Below are 18,002 nucleotides of genomic sequence, written 5' to 3' on the forward strand. Positions count from 1 at the left end.
TACACCAGTAAAGGCTTCAGTTTAAAATCCCCACTAGCACACAACAAAAGAGTAAGCCTGTCTTTCATAGGCTTGTGTCCTGGCAGTGCCTTTTCCTCCTGTGTGATGTAGGTCCTGTTTGGCATGTTTCGTCACAACTGAACACTTGTTGGGGTTTTAATTGTTCAGCCTTTACAGAGTCCTTGAACTCCTGTACATACTTTTCAGCCGCTTTTTTGTCAGAACTTGCAGCCTCTCCATGCCTTACAACACTGTGTATGCCCTATGCTTCTTAAATCTCTCAAACCACCCTTTGCTGGCGCTAAATTCACTACCAGCTGCACTTGTTCCAGGAGCTTTCTGTAGAAGATCCTCATGTAACTGCTTTGCCTTTTCACAAATAACAGACACCACAACATTGTCTCCCACTAACTGGTTTTCCTTAATCCACAATAACAGCAACTTTTCCATCTCTTCCATTATTGGTGACCTTTGCTTCGTTATAAAAGTTACTCCTTTTGCAACATTAGTGTCCTTGATTTGTTCTTTCTTTGCCAGGATGAATGTAATGGTAGATCTGTTTGTCCCGTACATCCTGGCAAGTTCCAGCACCCACATACCCCTCTCGTACTATTTATCAACCGTTTCACGCTTAAATTCCATGGTGTTTCTCACTTTCTTTACCATAGGAACTTTACTAGGAACTTTCTTCGGAGCCATGGTTACTTATTTTGCAATTGCACTGCAAAAAACGCAAAAAAATGGAAAACAAGCAAAATATTTGGATGTATGAGCAGAAGCTTCCTCACACACCGAGAGAGACAGCCAGACTGACACACAAGCGGCCCCAGCCAGCGGACGGATGTGTCCGAAACAGCCGATCAATGGGAGCCAAAAAAACGGCTGATGACCGAGTTGTCTGATAACAGGAACGGTCGATATCTGAGGGTCCACTGTATATTTAAAGATGGGGTTGTAAAAGAAGTAAATGCTAGGGTGTTGGGGAGAGGGGTGGGATTAAATTATGGGGAATCAAATACAAAATGGGAGATGGCACAGTTACTTTTTGCTGATGATACTGTGCTTATGAGAGATTATAAAGATAAGCTGCAAAGGTTAGTGGACGAGTTCAGGAGGGTGTGTAAAGGTAGAAAGTTGAAAGTGAACATAGATAAAAGTAAGGTGATGAGAGTATCAAATGATTTAGATAAAGAAAAATTGGATATCACACTGGAGAAAGGGAGTATGGAAGAAGTGAATGTTTTCAGATATTTGGGAGTTGACGTGTCAGAGGATGGGTTTATGAAGGATGTGGTTAACCATAGAATTGATGAAGGAAAAAGGGTGAGTGATGCATTGAGGTATATGTGGAGAAAAAAATATTATCTATGGAGGCAAAGAAGGGAATGTATGAAAGTATAGTGGTAACATCAGGTGGTTGGAGGCAGTGGAGATTTCCTGTCTAAAGGCAATTTGTGGTGTAAATATTATACAGAAAATTTTGAGTGTGGAAATTAGTAGAGGGTGTGGAGTTACTAAAAGTATTAGTCAGAGGGATCAAGAAGGGTTGTTGAGGTGGTTTGGTCATTTAGAGAGAGAATGGATCAAAGTAGAATGACATGGAGAGCATATAAATCTGTAGGGAAAGGAAGGCGGGGTAGGGGCTGTCCTTGAAAAGGTTGGAGGGAGGGGGTAAAGGAGGTTTTGTGGGCGAGGGGTTTGGACTTCCAGCAAGCGTGCAGGAGCGTGTTAGATAGGAGTGAATGGAAACAAATGGTTTTTGGGACCTGACGAGCTGTTGTAGTGTGAGCAGGGTAATACTTAGTGAAAGGATTCAGGGAAACTGGTTATTTTTATATAGCTGGACTTGAGTACTGGAAATGGGAAGTACAATGCCTACATTTTAAAGGAAGGGTTTGGGATATTGTCAGTTTGGAGGGATATGTTATATATCTTAAAACATGCTTCTAAACTGTTGTATCTTGGTGCCTCTACAAAAACAGTGATTATGTATGAGTGAGGTGAAAGTGTTGAATGATGATGACAGTATTTTTTGGGGGGTATTTTTTCTTTCTTTTTGGGTCACCCTGTCTCAGTGGAAGACGGCCGACTTGTTGGAAAAAAAGAAAAAAAGGCTTCAATGTAAACACTTGATCCACACATCCCCTACCCACTCTAAAGCCTCTTTGCTCATCTGCAATCCTACTCTCTGTCTCACCTGGAGTTTACGTGGAGAGAGTTCCAGGGGTCAATGCCCCCACGGCCCAGTCTGTGACCAGGCCTCCTGGTGGATCAGAGCCTGATCAACCAGGCTGTTACTGCTGGCTGCACACAATCCAACGTACGAGCCACAGCCTGGCTGGTCAGGTACCGACTTTAGGTGCTTGTCCAGTGCCAGCTTGAAGACTGCCAGGGGTCTATTGGTAATCCCCCTTATGTGTGCTGGGAGGCAGTTGAACAGTCTCGGGCCCCTGACATTTATTGTATTGTCTCTTAATGTGCTAGTGACACCCCTGCTTTTCATTGGGGGGATGTTGCATCGTCTGCCAAGTCTTTTGCTTTCGTTGTGAGTGATTTTCGTGTGCAAGTTCGGTACTAGTCCCTCTAGGATTTTCCAGGTTTATATAATCATGTCTCTCTCCCGCCTGCGTTCCAGGGAATACAGGTTCAGGAACTTCAAGCGCTCCCAGTAATTGAGGTGTTTTATCTCCGTTATGCTTGCCGTGAAGGTTCTCTGCACATTTTCTAGGTCAGCAATTTCACCTGCCTTGAAAGGTGCTGTTAGTGTGCAGCAATATTCCAGCCTAGAACAAGCGACCTGAAGAGTGTCATCATGGGCTTGGCATCCCCAGTTTTGAAGGTTCTCATTATCCATCCTGTCATTTTTCTAGCAGCTGCGATTGATACAATGTTATGGTCCTTGAAGGCGAGATCCTCTGACATGATCACTCCCAGGTCTTTGACGTTGGTTTTTCGCTCTATTTTGTGGCCGGAATTTGTTTTGTACTCTGATGAAGTTTTAATTTCCTCGTGTTTACCATATTGGAGTAATTGAAATTTCTCATCGTTGAACTTCACATTGTTTTCTGCAGTCCACTGAAAGATTTGGTTGATGTCCGCCTGGAGTCTTGCAGTGTCTGCAATGGAAGACACTGTCATGCAGATTAGGGTGTCATCTGCAAAGGAAGACACGGTGCTGTGGCTGACATCCTTGTCTATATCAGATATGAGAATGAGAAACAAGATAGGAGCGAGTACTGTTCCTTGTGGAACAGAGCTTTTCACCGTAGCCACCTCAGACTTTACTCTGTTGACTACTACTCTTTGTGTTCTGTTTGTGAGGAAATTATAGATCCATCTACCAACTTTTCCTGTTATTCCTTTAGCACGCATTTTGTGTGCAATTATGCCATGGTCACACTTGTCGAAGGCTTTTGCAAAGTCTGTATATATTACATCTGCATTCTTTTTGTCTTCTAGTGCATCTAGGACCTTGTCGTAGTGATCCAATAGTTGAGACAGACAGGAGCGACCTACTCTAAACCCATGTTGCCCTGGATTGTGTAACTGATGGGTTTCTAGATGGGTGGCGATCTTGCTTCTTAGGACCCTTTCAAAGATTTTTATGATATGGGATGTTAGTGCTATCGGTATGTAGTTCTTTGCTATTGCTTTACTGCCCCCTTTGTGGAGTGGGGCTATGTCTGTTGTTCTTAGTAACTGTGGGATGACCCCCGTGTCCATGCTCCCTCTCCATAGGATGGTAAAAGCTCGTGATAGGGGCTTCTTGCAGTTCTTGATGAACACGGAGTTCCATGAGTCTATATATGAATTAAAAAAAAAAAATCAATGCCTTTGAAAAAAACAAAGGACTAAAATTAAAATCAGAAATTCTCCTAAAAAAGGTGCAAGCCAGTTTACATTTCTCTATCAATATATGTCAAACAAATATGCACAAACAACACATTCACAAAATACAAAAAAAAAAATCAATGCATTTGATAAACAAAACACTTAAAACAAATAATTAAAAACTTTCCCCACCTAGGATGTATGCATCAGTAGTTGGATTATATCGTATCATAATTCATGGTGCGAGCTTCCACTTCCTTAGTTGACTTACTAATACTGCAATTTTCCTAAACATATTTTTAATAAAAATTAATCAAATTTATTTACAATGAATTGTTTTTAAAAATTGCTGCATCCCACCAAGGCAGGGTAACCCAAAGAAGAAAATACATTCACCAATATTCACTCAGTAGCCTTCTTTCCAGACATGTTCTTACATCAGATCACCTCCTAAATGCAATATCCCCACTTCTCCTCCAGAATGAAGGCAATACCCTAATCATCTCCAGGACACAAGTCCAGCTAACTAGTTTCCCCAAATCCCTTCATAAAGTTACCCTGCTCACACTCCAACAGCACATCTATTTAGAATAATGTCTCTACTCATATATATCTACCACACTCAAGCTTCTAAAATGCAAAGCCTCTTGTACCCCCTCTCTCCAACTGTTCTAAGAATGACCCCTTCCTCTCCTACCTTCCGCCTCAGATTATACACCCTTTTCATCAATCTATCCCTGTTCATCCCCTCTGCATGTGCAAACCACCTCAATGGGGCTCAACAACAAGTAACCATCTCAGACCACTAATTACCCAACAAAAGGCTGCAGTTAGAATGATAACAAATTCTCACTATAGGCAGCACACTCCACCAATATTCAATACACTAAACCTACTCACCATACAAAACATTCATACTTATTACTGCACCTATTACATACATAGAACACTTAACTCTGATATTAACCCTCCCCTCAAACATCTCCTTGCCAACCTCAACAGAACACATGACCATAACACAAGGCACAGATCACTCTTTGATGTTCCTCGTGTCCATCTCACACTATGCAAAAACTCAATGCACATAAAAGGCCCAAAAATCTGGAACTCATTACCTGTAAATATAAAAGAAACACTACCTGTTTATAAATTCAAGTCTCTTCTCAAAGATCACTTACTCACCCAAAACCAAATAAATACTGAATAACTGAACCTTATAAATTGTATATCTTAAATGTTTCTCACAATTATATCACATAAATGTTAAACCTAAAACCCAATCTAACTTTATTATTTTTTAAATACACTACCTAACAGAATACTCCATTCTACTGAATGTACAACAATGCATACAACCATATGACCTGTCTTTGTAATACTCACTTGTGCTTTATAGTAATCTGTTTACATTAAAGTTTTATCACTGATGTCATCATTGCTTAGTTCATCTTAAGTTAATTTTAAGCCAGCCCGTAATGCTATGCATAGTATAAGTGGCTTTGGCATGCTGCTCTTATCTGTATTTTTTGTACCTCTGTATGTGTGCTCAAATTTTTAAATAAATAAATAAATAAATAAATAAATAACTCCTCCTCAGCCCCCTGAATTATACCCTTGGTTACCCTACACTGATTTTTAATTTCTACTCTGTGAATTCTTTGAATAATATTCACACGACACACTGCTCTCAAATGTGACATCTCTACTGCCTCTAGCCTCATTTTCACTGCAACATTCAAAATCCATGCCTCACACCCATGTAAAAGTGGTGGTACCACTATACTCTGGTATTTTTTTTTCCTCTGCAGACGAACTTTCTTTCCACAGATACTTCAACACACCACTTGCCTTATTCCCTCATCTATCTTATGGTTCAACTTATCTTTCATAGATCCATCTGCTGACATGTCCCCTCCCAAATATCTAAATACATCCACTTCTTCCATTCTCCCTCCCTCTAATCTTATATTCAATCTATCATTGCCTCATCATCTTGCTCTATTCTATATTCACCTTTTATTTATTTATTTTCCATACTCACTTAAATTCATCCATCAATCTTTGTAATTTGTCATCAGAATCCCTTGTAAAAATTGTCATCAACAAAGAGTAACTAGGCCAACTCCAACTTTATATCAGAACCCACACCTTTTCCCAACACCCTAATATTTACTTTCATAACCCCATTTGGAGAATGTTTTATACCTTAATTTAGCATATTTTTAATACTCTGAGATACATAAAATATACAATTTACCATAAATATAAAATCCAATTAGCCTCAAAAGCTACTTAATGTTCTATATTCTGACAGCACTAAGAGTATTGGAGTGCTGGTAAAAATTTTTGGATCAGGTGCCACATTTAAATGTACCTGTGAAATACCTGTAACTGGTTTTGAGGGTTCTTCTACCCCCAGAACCCAACTTCGCGCCAGACTTCCCTGGTAACTATTCAGTCAACCAGGCTGTTTGTGCTAGTGACCCACAACCTGGTTGATCAGGCACCTGTAAAAGGAAGCTGTCCAATTTCCTGAAAACTTCAATCTTCTTTCTTGCAATATTTTTGATATCTGTTGGTAATATGCTGAAAAGTCTTGAGTCATGAATGTTGACAAAGTGTTCTCTACTTACTTGGTACCATGACATATGAACTAGAACATATGCACCACATGTCATGTATACATACTGTGTGCACCTGTGTAAGTATGTACAAGCCACTATGTGCACATGGATCAGGTGCCATGTACACTTTTTTTTTTCTCTACAGAGAATGTCATTTTTTATCTACAAGTTTGAATAACTTTTTATTTAATAATGAAAAAGTAACATAAGGAAATATGTTGGTTCACCTGTGACTTATTACCTTTTAAAAGTCACATTAACATTACACACCTACATTATGTAAACAGTATTATCCCTATCAATTTTTTTTTTTTTTCAACAAGTCGGCCGTCTCCCAATTATTACATATAAATCATAGGAAAATTATCAACCTGAAGACTCCTGTTATTTATACTTTTTGATACAAAGCTAAGAATTCTATTTGCTTTTCTGCTAACACTTATACACTGATGTCTTAGTTTTAAATTACTGCTAACCAAAACTCCTACATATTTTTTTGCACTCAGAGTTCACCCCATTTATGCAGACTCTCTGCTTCCTGTTGGTGAGCCATGCCTCAATCCATTACAAGACTTTTCCCTCAATACCACATGCTGCCACTTTCTTTAAAAGTCTTTGGTGTGGTACTCCATCAAAAGCTTTACTACCCATTATCATATTTTCTTACCTTTATGAAGTAAAATATGCCAGCTAACAACAGTGCCAGAGTGCCACATGAAGAATAAGCCAGAGAAATGAGTGCTACACCAACCACAATTGGCACACGAGACAGTCCTGATACAGCAAGGTCAGCTATCACGTCTCTTCCACCCAGCGAATGCCCCAACACCCTGAAGTATTGATGGATTACCAAAATAAGTATTAGGCTGAATCACTGCATCAATGCTTTAAGATATGCATGAAGCAAACAAAAACTACAATTTTACAAACTTAAATGCTTCAACATTTCTTATAACCCTTATTTAAATAAACAAGCCATTTTCCAGCAAGGCAAGTAATCCAAAGAAGAAATTATATTCACCATTTGCTCCATAGTTGCTTTTCCAATGAGTCTCCCACAAAACCAAGATCATAATGTGACTTTCAGAGTGTATTCATTGAGTATTCTACCTTCAAATTTATAATCCAGCTAGATGTTACCATGCTTATACCAACAACACATCAAGTTCAAATGTGTGTAAAGCAGAGTATGTTTGTTGACCTATCACACTCCTTGAATAGAGAGGTTAATGAAGTAGTAGTAACTCTTACCAAAGTTAGGTTAAATATATAAGCACATTTTTTACATATTTTGCACACTTTACAGAGGAATGTAACTGGCAAACCAATGAAGAGTTTATTCTATATTCAATGATATGTGGGGTGCACTACAAAACATTTTAATCCACAGCACTGGCACTTTCTATTCACAGAGTCTATTTTGTGACCAAAAATTGATGTAAACTGACTACTAGATACTAAGTTTCTGCACATGATGTTGAGTTCCTAGTTCCTCCTGCCAGTCAGTCTCTCAGCTTTTTATCCTCTCCCTCAGCCATAACGTCATACTGTATACCCTCCATATCTTCCCATCTGCCTTAACAGCAGTTACTGTCTTATAATCCTGTCTCAAGCCACTTCTGTTGCAAGGGTCAGTTTGACTGGGTATATGTCTCTTGAGTACCTTTTGTGCACATGCATGCACACTTATATATGTGTGCTTACATATACTTGTGAATGTGCATGTGTGTACAGGTGTATGATAAAACAAGACTAGAGCTGAATCCAGTCAAACAACTACTGACACCTGGTTGACAATTCTTGTAGAGAAACTGGCTTTCAGGGAAAAGGGAGGCAGTTGATCTCCTGTTTTTCTCACAAGAACCAAGACTGATTTTTTAATGAAATTCACTCAAGGTATAGTATTCTCCTATGCTAAGACACATAATAGACAAGAGCAGAGTAGGGGCCCAACTTACATGGTTCCAAGTTATAAGATCTTGCCCATTGGCATTTTGGGCCCAATTAATTTCGTATAAATAGCTCGCACTGACGAAAGTGGGGATGACTAATGCTGGCGGAGGAACATCAGAAGAAGGTGGTGTTTTGGCTTGTGGCTGATAGTAAACATTCTACTGATACTTTGCTTGCTTTTGCCTTCGTGTGCTCAATGTATATTTTGAGAATGTACCTTAGAAAACAGTAGTGCATCATGACTGGAACGTTTAAGAGTAGTGGTAGTGATAACCAAGTGCATCAGAAAAAGATATCTATAACCTGAGATAATGTGCATGCAATTACAAAAGCATATTGAAGGTAAAGAATTGGGTGAAAATTGAGACATGCAACATATGGGAATCTTTATTCAGGAAACGTTTCGCCACACAGTGGCTTCATCAGTCCAATACAAAGAGGAAGGCGTAAGGAGAGGAGGAGTATGAGGTAATCAGTCCCTCAGCCTGGAGTCGATGTGTTCGGTCCATCAATCTTGTAGAATGTAGAGCATAGGGCCGTAGACGTGGCTTATATACTGTAGTGAGGTGAGTTGAAGCAGGCAGAGGCGGGGTCATAGTGGTACCATCCACTAGTCGAAGTAGGTCTTCGTCCAAAGGTTGAACAAGTGTTGAAGAATTCTTTGTAACAAGATCCCATGATGCTGCAGTGTCTGACAGTTGTGATGAATGGTTTGAGAAACCGACAAGTTGAAGATTGAGACACTTATGCAGACACTTATGGGAATCTTTATTCAGGAAACGTTTCGCAACTGTCAGACACTGCAGCATCATGAGATCTTGTTACAAAGAATTCTTCAACACTTGTTCAACCTTTGGACGAAGACATACTTCGACTAGTGGATGGTACCACTATGACCCCGCCTCCGCCTGCTTCACCTCACCTCACTACAGTATATAAGCCACGTCTACGGCCCTATGCTCTACATTCTACAAGATTGATGGACTGAACACATCGACTCCAGGCCGAGGGACTGATTACCTCATACTCCTCCTCTCCTTACGCCTTCCTCTTTGTATTGGACTGATGAAGCCACTGTGTGCCGAAACGTTTCCTGAATAAAGATTCCCATATGCTGCATAAGTGTCTCAATCTTCAACTTGTAGGTTTCTCAAACCATTCATCACAAAGAATTGGGTAAAACTTGAGGAATAAAATTAATGAAATCACGTGCAGAAAATTATGACTCGGGAACATATTAATTCATTTTATATTGTTTCTTATGGGAAAATAAGTTTGAGTAGTAAAGAATTGACTCATGATTAATTTTCAGGAACACATTAACGGCATAAGCTGGGACCCTACTGTTTTGCAAAATAACAATAAAGATTTTTAATTTAGATCAATATTTACCATTTGTTATAGAAGTTTTAGAAAAAAATTAATATCTCCCAAATGGCTAAAGGAGACAAAAAAAAATATGTATGTATGTAGTTTTAAAACATAATAAAGACTGATTAATTTTTCAGTTTGACAGCCAAACTTCTAAGTGCTCCAGAATGGTATTAATTGTAGTAATAAAATTAGGAAATTGGAGGCTACAAAGCCCAGGGTCTGATCAACAGCCTGGTTGATCAGACCCTGATCCACCACGAGGCCTGGTTTCAGACTGGGCCGCGGGGGTGTTGACCCCCCAAAACCCTCTCCAGGTATACTCCAAATACAGGTATACTAAAAATTGTTATCTACAAAGCCACCCTACACTTTAAATGTTCAACACTTCACAATATCTTTTGTCACTGTGTTTCATTCTAGTTGTCCAATTCATAGCTGCTCATCTCTCTCTTTTCTATAATTCATTTCACTTTGACTTCTCTTTATCTATTGCTTCCATTATTGTATGGCAACTTCCTATTATTCTTACTTTGGTTATCATTAGGACTGATCACTGACATCAGGTTGCTTCTCTAAAGCAAGTACTACATTATGTCAAAAGCCTCTCCTCATCCATTATCCATTAGCTCGTAGTTCAACAGCCTGTTCTCACTGCACATTTCTTCATACCTCTTATACCTATTGAATCACTCCATAGCTATCTCTATTATCTCTATAATCTTTCTCTCTTTATCCTCTATTTTCTCTCTCTTTTATGCTATGTTATTCCTCTCTTTCTCCTTATCTATACCACTCTTATCGCCAAGTGACATCCAGCTGTCAATCAAAACTATATTCATTAAAAATTTAAAAAGTATACAATTTCCCATCTTCACCTACTTCATCATTCACCATAACAGCCACTGAAAATAAAGCAATGCTTAAACAATAGGGAATATAAATAATACTGACTTAAGAACAAAAGTGTGTGCCGCATTGCCACTGAGAAGGACCAGGCCCCAGGTGGCTGCACCCGTGGCTAGGGATAAAGGCAGAGTTCCCAAGAACAAGAGGATGGGAAGTATTGCCAGTTCCTCTCCATTATTGTTCATAATGATAATGTCATCAGATACATCAAAATTTCTGAAAAGAAAATTTTGGGTCTTATTACATGCACAAAATTAGCCTTTTTTTTTTTTTTTTTTTTTTTTTTTTTAATTTTTTCTTTCAAAATATTCAGAGCACTAGTGGAGATGCAGTGATCAATGCCATGACAGTTAAAAGGTTAATCTGGTTGTTTTTGTTCTACAGTATCTTGCCCTTCCTCAAGTAGGCCACCATATGTAAAATCTTCTCCAGATATTTAGACTACCTTTATGTACTGAAAGACTACTTTTGAGGTAGAATTGCCACATCTAAAGAAAAAAATAATTTACATACAGGTCTCCCTCAACATTCGCAAGGGTTAGGAGATCAAGAGCCTCGCGAATGTTGAAAACCCGTGAATGTTTGGTGCCCCAATATATTGTAGGGAAATATAATACAATACTGCTTCCTTAACTTGTTGAACCATGAACAATCATAAAATACATGAAAACATCGTAAATTGTACTAAATATATACATGTTATGTTTTACTAACATGTATGTTATTAAATACCACAGACTCCTCCACTGCCTCCATCAATGCCTCCACCACTTCCTCAACCACTGCGAGTCCCTACTACCCTCCCTCTGAGCCCCGCAACTGGCAGCCAGCCCTCCCACCACTCAGTGTGGTGAGTGTTTTGTTTGTTCATTATTTGCTATTAAACTACAGTATAAATAATGTAAACCCATTCATGACTGCATATTGGAATGGCTATTCAGAAAGGTATTGGACGGTGACATCATGTGTTTACTCTTGAACACAGCAAAGAATCAAACATTTCTGCTTCTGCTAATAATAACAATAGTAGTAGTAGTAGTAATAGTAGTAATAATAGTAGTAGTAATAGTAGTAGTAATAGTAGTAGTAGTAATAATAATAATAATAATAATAATAATAATAATAATACGATATAATTGAAGAAGGAAATTGTACAAAAATACGAGGGAGTGGTTGACACATCGTCAGTGTGGCTTTGTTTATGCTGGAGTGAACATTAGTCTCCCTGCTCTTCCAAACATTTCACAATAATTCAGCAGTTGAGGCAGTGGTATTTAATAACATATATGTTATAAATAATAATAGTACATATTATTAATAACATGTATTATTATTATTAATAACATGTATGTTATTAAATACCACTGCCTCAACAGCTGCCTCAACCACTGCCTCAATCGCTGCCTCACCCACTGCCTTAATCGCTGCCTTAACAGCTGCCTCAACCACTGCCTCAATTGCTGCCTCAACAGCTGCCTCAACCACTGCCTCAATCGCTGCCTCAACAGCTGCCTCAATCGCTGCCTCAACAGCTGCCTCACCCACTGCCTCAACAGCTGCCTCACCCACTGCCTCAATCGCTGCCTCAACAGCTGCCTCACCCACTGCCTCAACAGCTGCCTCACCCACTGCCTCAACAGCTGCTTCACCCACTGCCTCAATCGCTGCCTCAACAGCTGCCTCAACCACTGCCTCAATCGCTGCCTCAACAGCTGCCTCAACCACTGCCTCAATCGGTCTCAACAGCTGCCTCACCCACTACCTCAATCGCTGCCTCAACAGCTGCCTCACCCACTACCTCAATCACTGCCTCAACAGCTGCCTCATCCACTGCCTCTACCACTCCAGTCACACTCAATCTACAAGCACCAAACACAATGAATTATTGTGAAATGTTTGGAAGAGCAAGGAGACTAATGTTCACTCCAGCATAAACAAAGTCACACTGACGATGTGTCAACCACTCCCTCGTATTTTTGTACAACTTCCTTCTTCAATTATATCGTATTTATTATTATTATTATTTTTATTATTATTATTATTACTATTACTATTGTTATTATTAGCAGTAGCAGAAATGTTTGATTCTTTGCTGTGTTCAAGAGTAAACTAAACACATGATGTCACCGTCTAATACCTGTCCGAATAGCCATTCCAATATGCAGTCAAGAATGGGTTTACATTATTTATACTGTAGTTTAATAGCAAATAATGAACAAACAAAACACTCACCACACTGAGTGGTGGGAGGGCTGGCTGCCAGTTGCGGGGGTCGGTGGGAGGGTAGTAGGGACTCGCAGGTGGCGGGAAACTTGAATATGATTTGGCGGCTGGGAATTTGGTGGCTGGGAATTTGGCGGTTGGGAATTCGCGAATGTGTGAAGCCTGCGAAAGCTGAAAACGTGAATGTTGAGGGAGACCTGTACTGTGTTAGTTATCATTAATCTAAAAAACAATATGTGGAAAAATTTTGGGTTGCTCAGCATGTACACTATATCCAGGTCAGAAATGACAGAAAAAGATGGAAAAGAAAAAACAGTCCACTAAGTGACTATGAAAGCAATAGTCTTTATTGAAAGGTAAATGTAAAGGCTAACCCTTTGACTGTCGCGGCCGTATATATACGTCTTACAAGGTACCGTGTTTGACGTATATATACTCATAAATTCTAGCGGCTTCAAATCAAGCAGGAGAAAGCTGGTAGGCCCACATGTGAGAGAATGGGTCTGTGTGGTCAGTGTGCACCATATAAAAAAAATCCTGGAGCACACAGTGCATAAGGAGAAAAAAAAACTCCAACCGTTTTTTTTAATTAAAATGCCGACTTTGTGGTCTATTTTCGTATAGTATTTATGGTTGTATTCTCGTTTTCTTGGTCTCATTTGATAGAATCGAAAACGTGTTATAGAAATAGAGGTGATTTTGATTGATTTTACTATAAAAAGAACCTAGAAATGGAGCTCAAAGTAGGGGAAATGTTTGATTTTTGCCAATGTTCAAAAGTAAACAAATGATGCCATTGTCCAATAAATGTCCAACTAGCCATTCTAATATGCAGTCATAAATGGATTGATGTTATTTATACAATTATTACAGTATTGCAGTAGTCTGCATAATAGTAAGTCTTCTATTTTTTTGTTTGAATAAAAATTCAAAATAGAGAGCAAGAGTAATATCAGAGGGGCCTGGAGACATGACTGATGAGCAAAGAAAATGTTATTTTAGAGCCAGGAATGTCTGCATTGTTCATTCTGGACCTTATTTTGAAATTGTCATATTTTTTAATTTTTGTGAAATTGGCCAAATTGCAAATTTCTGACCACATTATTAGGTAGTTGAAATTGGTAAATGGGCAGTTTCTTGTACTCAATTGATAGAAAAAATGGAGTTCTAAAGAAATAGCTATGAGTTTGGGCAACTGGAACAATGCAATTAGCCGAAAATAGGGCTCAAAGTGCGCGAAATCGCTGATTTGTAAACAGCGCCGAGGTCGCTAACTTCGCGAGAGCATAATTCCGTCAGTTTTCCATCAAATTTTGTTTTTTTGGTGTCATTACAATCAGGAAAAGATTCTCTATCATTTCATAAGAAAAAATAATTTTTTTTTTTTTAAATTTTGCGACACCAGGAGACACCTCAGGATTGGGGGTTGCGACAGTCAAAGGGTTAATGAAAACTGACTTATCAGTACTGTTCTTAACAAGGAAAAATGAAGGTACTATGTAAATTCAGATTAATATAAAATAGCCCCCCCCCCAAAAAACCTGTATGCAAAAAATTTGGTAAGCAATTCCACAGAGTTTATTTCATTAAAAATAGCTATGAATGTTCTTAATGCCAAAAAATATAACCATATAGACATTAACAAATTACAATATATAGACACCTTTGTACACAACGTGATTTTAATACAGATTGCAAAGTAAAGTTTAAATCCTTTAACACGAGGACAGGGGGAGGCTAAATGCTCCGTCTGATAATCACAAAACAGTTACACTACCAAGTTTTACTCACCAACTTCCTACAAGAAACAAGTACAAGTTTAAATGTACAGTGGACCCCTGGTTAACGATATTTTTTCACTCCAGAAGTATGTTCAGGTGCCAGTACTGACCGAATTTGTTCCCATAAGGAAAATTGTGAAGTAGATTAGTCCATTTCAGACCCCCAAACATACACGTACAAACGCACTTACATAAATACACTTACATAATTGGTCGCATTCGGAGGTGATCGTTATGCGGGGGTCCACTGTATTTTTTAAGACAACAATTAGGTACAACTACAAATGTTACTACTAAATTTTAAAACCTTGTTTTAATTTTTTAAATCTTCTTAATCACACTAGAAATGTAATTCCAAGGAACACAGAACTTCTCAAGAGAGGATCATTCAACACAGAGACAAAACAAATTGAAGTATATTCTCTCAAATGAAAACTAAGCACTGAGCTCAATTCACTCAAACCCATCCCATAGCTCATGGTAAAAATTTAGGGTTAGTTACTATGCACTCAAATTACAACAGTGCTCACAGTAACAAAACTAATCCCCCCTCTGTAATAAGACACATTTTGATCCTGTATATTATTATTTACCACCAAAGTTGTAAATGAACATGCATGTTTTACGACAGAAAATGTTCTGGAGTAAACCTGCACTCCAACTGGCCATACATGCAAAGATAATCTATTGTTAAGTTGCCTATAACTACTCATTGCTATCGAAATATAGTACATCCAGTCAGATGTAACGGAGATCCATTACGGCTCAACCGACTGAAAAGGTATACATGGAAAGTGAATGATAGCTAATGACAATGTAAATATATTTAGAAATATATGGAAAAGAAAGGGAAATACTTGAAATAAACAGATTATAAATATAATATGATGATGCATGTAGAACATAAAATAATAACGTGCAAAGAACAGTTTGAGAGATTCAAGCATATCTATTGCATAAAATTTACAATAATATAAAAGTAGACCATAATGCCAATGACATGTAGTTCTCCTATGATACTAAAGAAAAAACTGTACAGTACTTGTATGGTGACATTCTTTGCATGAGTAAGATTTTGGTTAGATGTTTTTTACCAGAGCAATCTGATGAGCATCTCCTCAACAGAACAAGCATCATCCCTTGTCATTCCAAGCAGGATTCTGGGTCATGAGTTACAGAACCACCATTATCACATCTCCTGTTCCAGGGACGACCTGGGTCTTGAGGTATGGAACTATTATTACTACATCTCTTGTTTCAGGGATGAACATGAGTCTTGAAGTATGGAACCAGCCTTAATGCATCACCTGTTCCAGAGTTGACCCTTGGTTTTGGCATGGAACCACTGTGCCATTACTACACCCCTTGGTTCAAAGCTGCTTCTTGGTCTTAATCTATGAACTACCACTACCACACCCATCATTTTAGGGCTAAATTTGGGCCCTGAGGTATGGAACTACTGTGCTAACTACAACACAGCAAGATATATATTGCATAGCAAATGTAACAGCATAAAAATAAAGATTAATGTTAAATGTGTGAGAAAAAGCAAATAAAGAAAAAATCTTTAGAAATCCAAGCACATTCATGAAGTCAAAACCAAAACCTAAAATATTTCACTAGCTTGCTGATTTAAGAATTTATATGAATAAAATGGCCAGCTCCTCAATATGCAAAGATTAATAAGTAAGGATAAAAATACTTGTATATGACCTAAGCCTTACTTCAGTATAATGCTGCTGATCTTAATAAAAGGAACAATGGCCAATGGTGAGAGGGTAAGCATGGATGAAAAGAAGGATGGACAGTAACCATCAATGCCAATCGTCTGAAAAAAAGGAGAAAAAATCAAGGTACGAAAATAATGCTTCCATAGATATACAAAGTACATCAGATATTTAATGAACACATTTAAAACAAGAAATAACTATATACAATATGCACAAAGTAAACCCGTGTGATGATGAACCAATGACTGTTGCCTTGGGGAGTAATGCTTACAAGAGATCCACATTTACTCGAATTTCCTGGCCCAAATAAAATCACCACTAAGAGCATAACACCACATTTACACCAGCTGAGTATGTGGAAACAAAATGATCTAAAATCCAATGCAAACCAACCTAAATAACCTCTAGAGAAACAAGCGGCTCATCTCTAGATAGAGATAGAACAATAAGAAACGTTGCCATTGTTTGACTCTGCCAGATATCACAGCTCTCTAATTCAAGCTTTCTAAACATAACAGACCTACTATATTCACATATAGATGTTAAGCGAATGTATAGGAACCTTTGAACCAAGTGAGAGAGTAATTGTGGTAGGGGACCTAAATGCTAAAGTAGGAGAAACATTGAGAGGGTGTGGTAGGCAAGTTTTGGATGCCAGGTGGAAATGAAATGGGAGCCCTTTGATTGAACTTTGTATAGAAAGGGGTTTAGTAATAGGTAATACGTATTTTAAGAAAAAGAGGATAAATAAGTATACAAGATATGATGTAGGACATAATGACAGTAGTTTGTTGGACTATGTATTGGCAAATAAAAGACTGTTGAGTAGACTTCAGGATGTAAATGTTTATAGAGGGGCCACAGATATATCAGATCACTTTCTAGTTGTAGCTACAGTGAGAGTAAAAGGTAGATGGGATACAAGGAAAATAGAAGCAGCAAGTAAGAGAGAGGTGAAGATGTATAAACTAAAAGAGAAGGCAGTTAGGGTAAGATATAAACAACTATTGGAGGATAGATGGGCTAGTGAGAGTACAGGCAATGGGGTCGAAGCTGTATGGGGTAGGTTTAAGAATGTAGTGTTAGTGTGTTCAGCAGAAGTTTGTGGTTACAGGAAAGTGGGTGCGGGAGGGAAGAAGAGCAATTGGCGGAATGATGATGTAAAGAGAGCAGTATGGGAGAAAAAGTTAGCATATAAGAGGTTTTTACAATGTAGAAGTGATGCAAGGAGGGAAGAGTATATGGAGAGAAAAAGAGAGTGGTGAAAAAATGTAAAAAGAGAGCAAATGAGAGTGTGGGTGAGATGTTATCAACAAATTTTGTTGAATGTAAGAAAAAGTTTTGGAGTGAGATTAATAAGTTGAGGAGGCCTAGGGAACAAATGGATTTGACAGTTAAAAATAGGAGAGCAGAGTTATTAAATGGAGAGTTAGAGGTATCGGGAAGATGGAGGGAATATTTTGAGTAATTGTTAAACGTTGATGAAGATAGGGAAGCTGTTATTTCGTGTATAAGGCAAGGAGGAATAACATCTTGTAGGGGTGAGGAAGAGCCAGTTGTGAGTGTGGGGGAGGTTCATG

At 38.4% G+C, this 18,002-nt stretch overlaps 1 protein-coding gene across 3 annotated transcripts in view; it reads right to left on the minus strand.

The window, feature by feature from the left end:
* PGAP1 (GPI inositol-deacylase) overlaps positions 1-18,002 on the minus strand; it is a 122,949-nt gene that overhangs the window by 55,151 nt on the left and 49,796 nt on the right. For all 3 annotated transcript variants that reach the window (XR_011393622.1, XR_011393623.1, XM_053790162.2), the window contains exons 12-14: positions 16,417-16,520; positions 10,734-10,904; positions 7,123-7,285 (exon numbers count right to left, since the gene is read on the minus strand). Coding sequence is in view for 1 of the 3 variants with exons in the window: in XM_053790162.2 (XP_053646137.1) it covers positions 7,123-7,285; positions 10,734-10,904; positions 16,417-16,520 (438 nt within the window). In the remaining 2 variants the exon portion in view is untranslated. The remainder of the gene's footprint in view (positions 1-7,122; positions 7,286-10,733; positions 10,905-16,416; positions 16,521-18,002) is intronic.

Source organism: Cherax quadricarinatus, chromosome 58 (assembly GCF_038502225.1).
Source record: "Cherax quadricarinatus isolate ZL_2023a chromosome 58, ASM3850222v1, whole genome shotgun sequence".
Lineage (NCBI taxonomy): Eukaryota > Metazoa > Arthropoda > Malacostraca > Decapoda > Parastacidae > Cherax > Cherax quadricarinatus.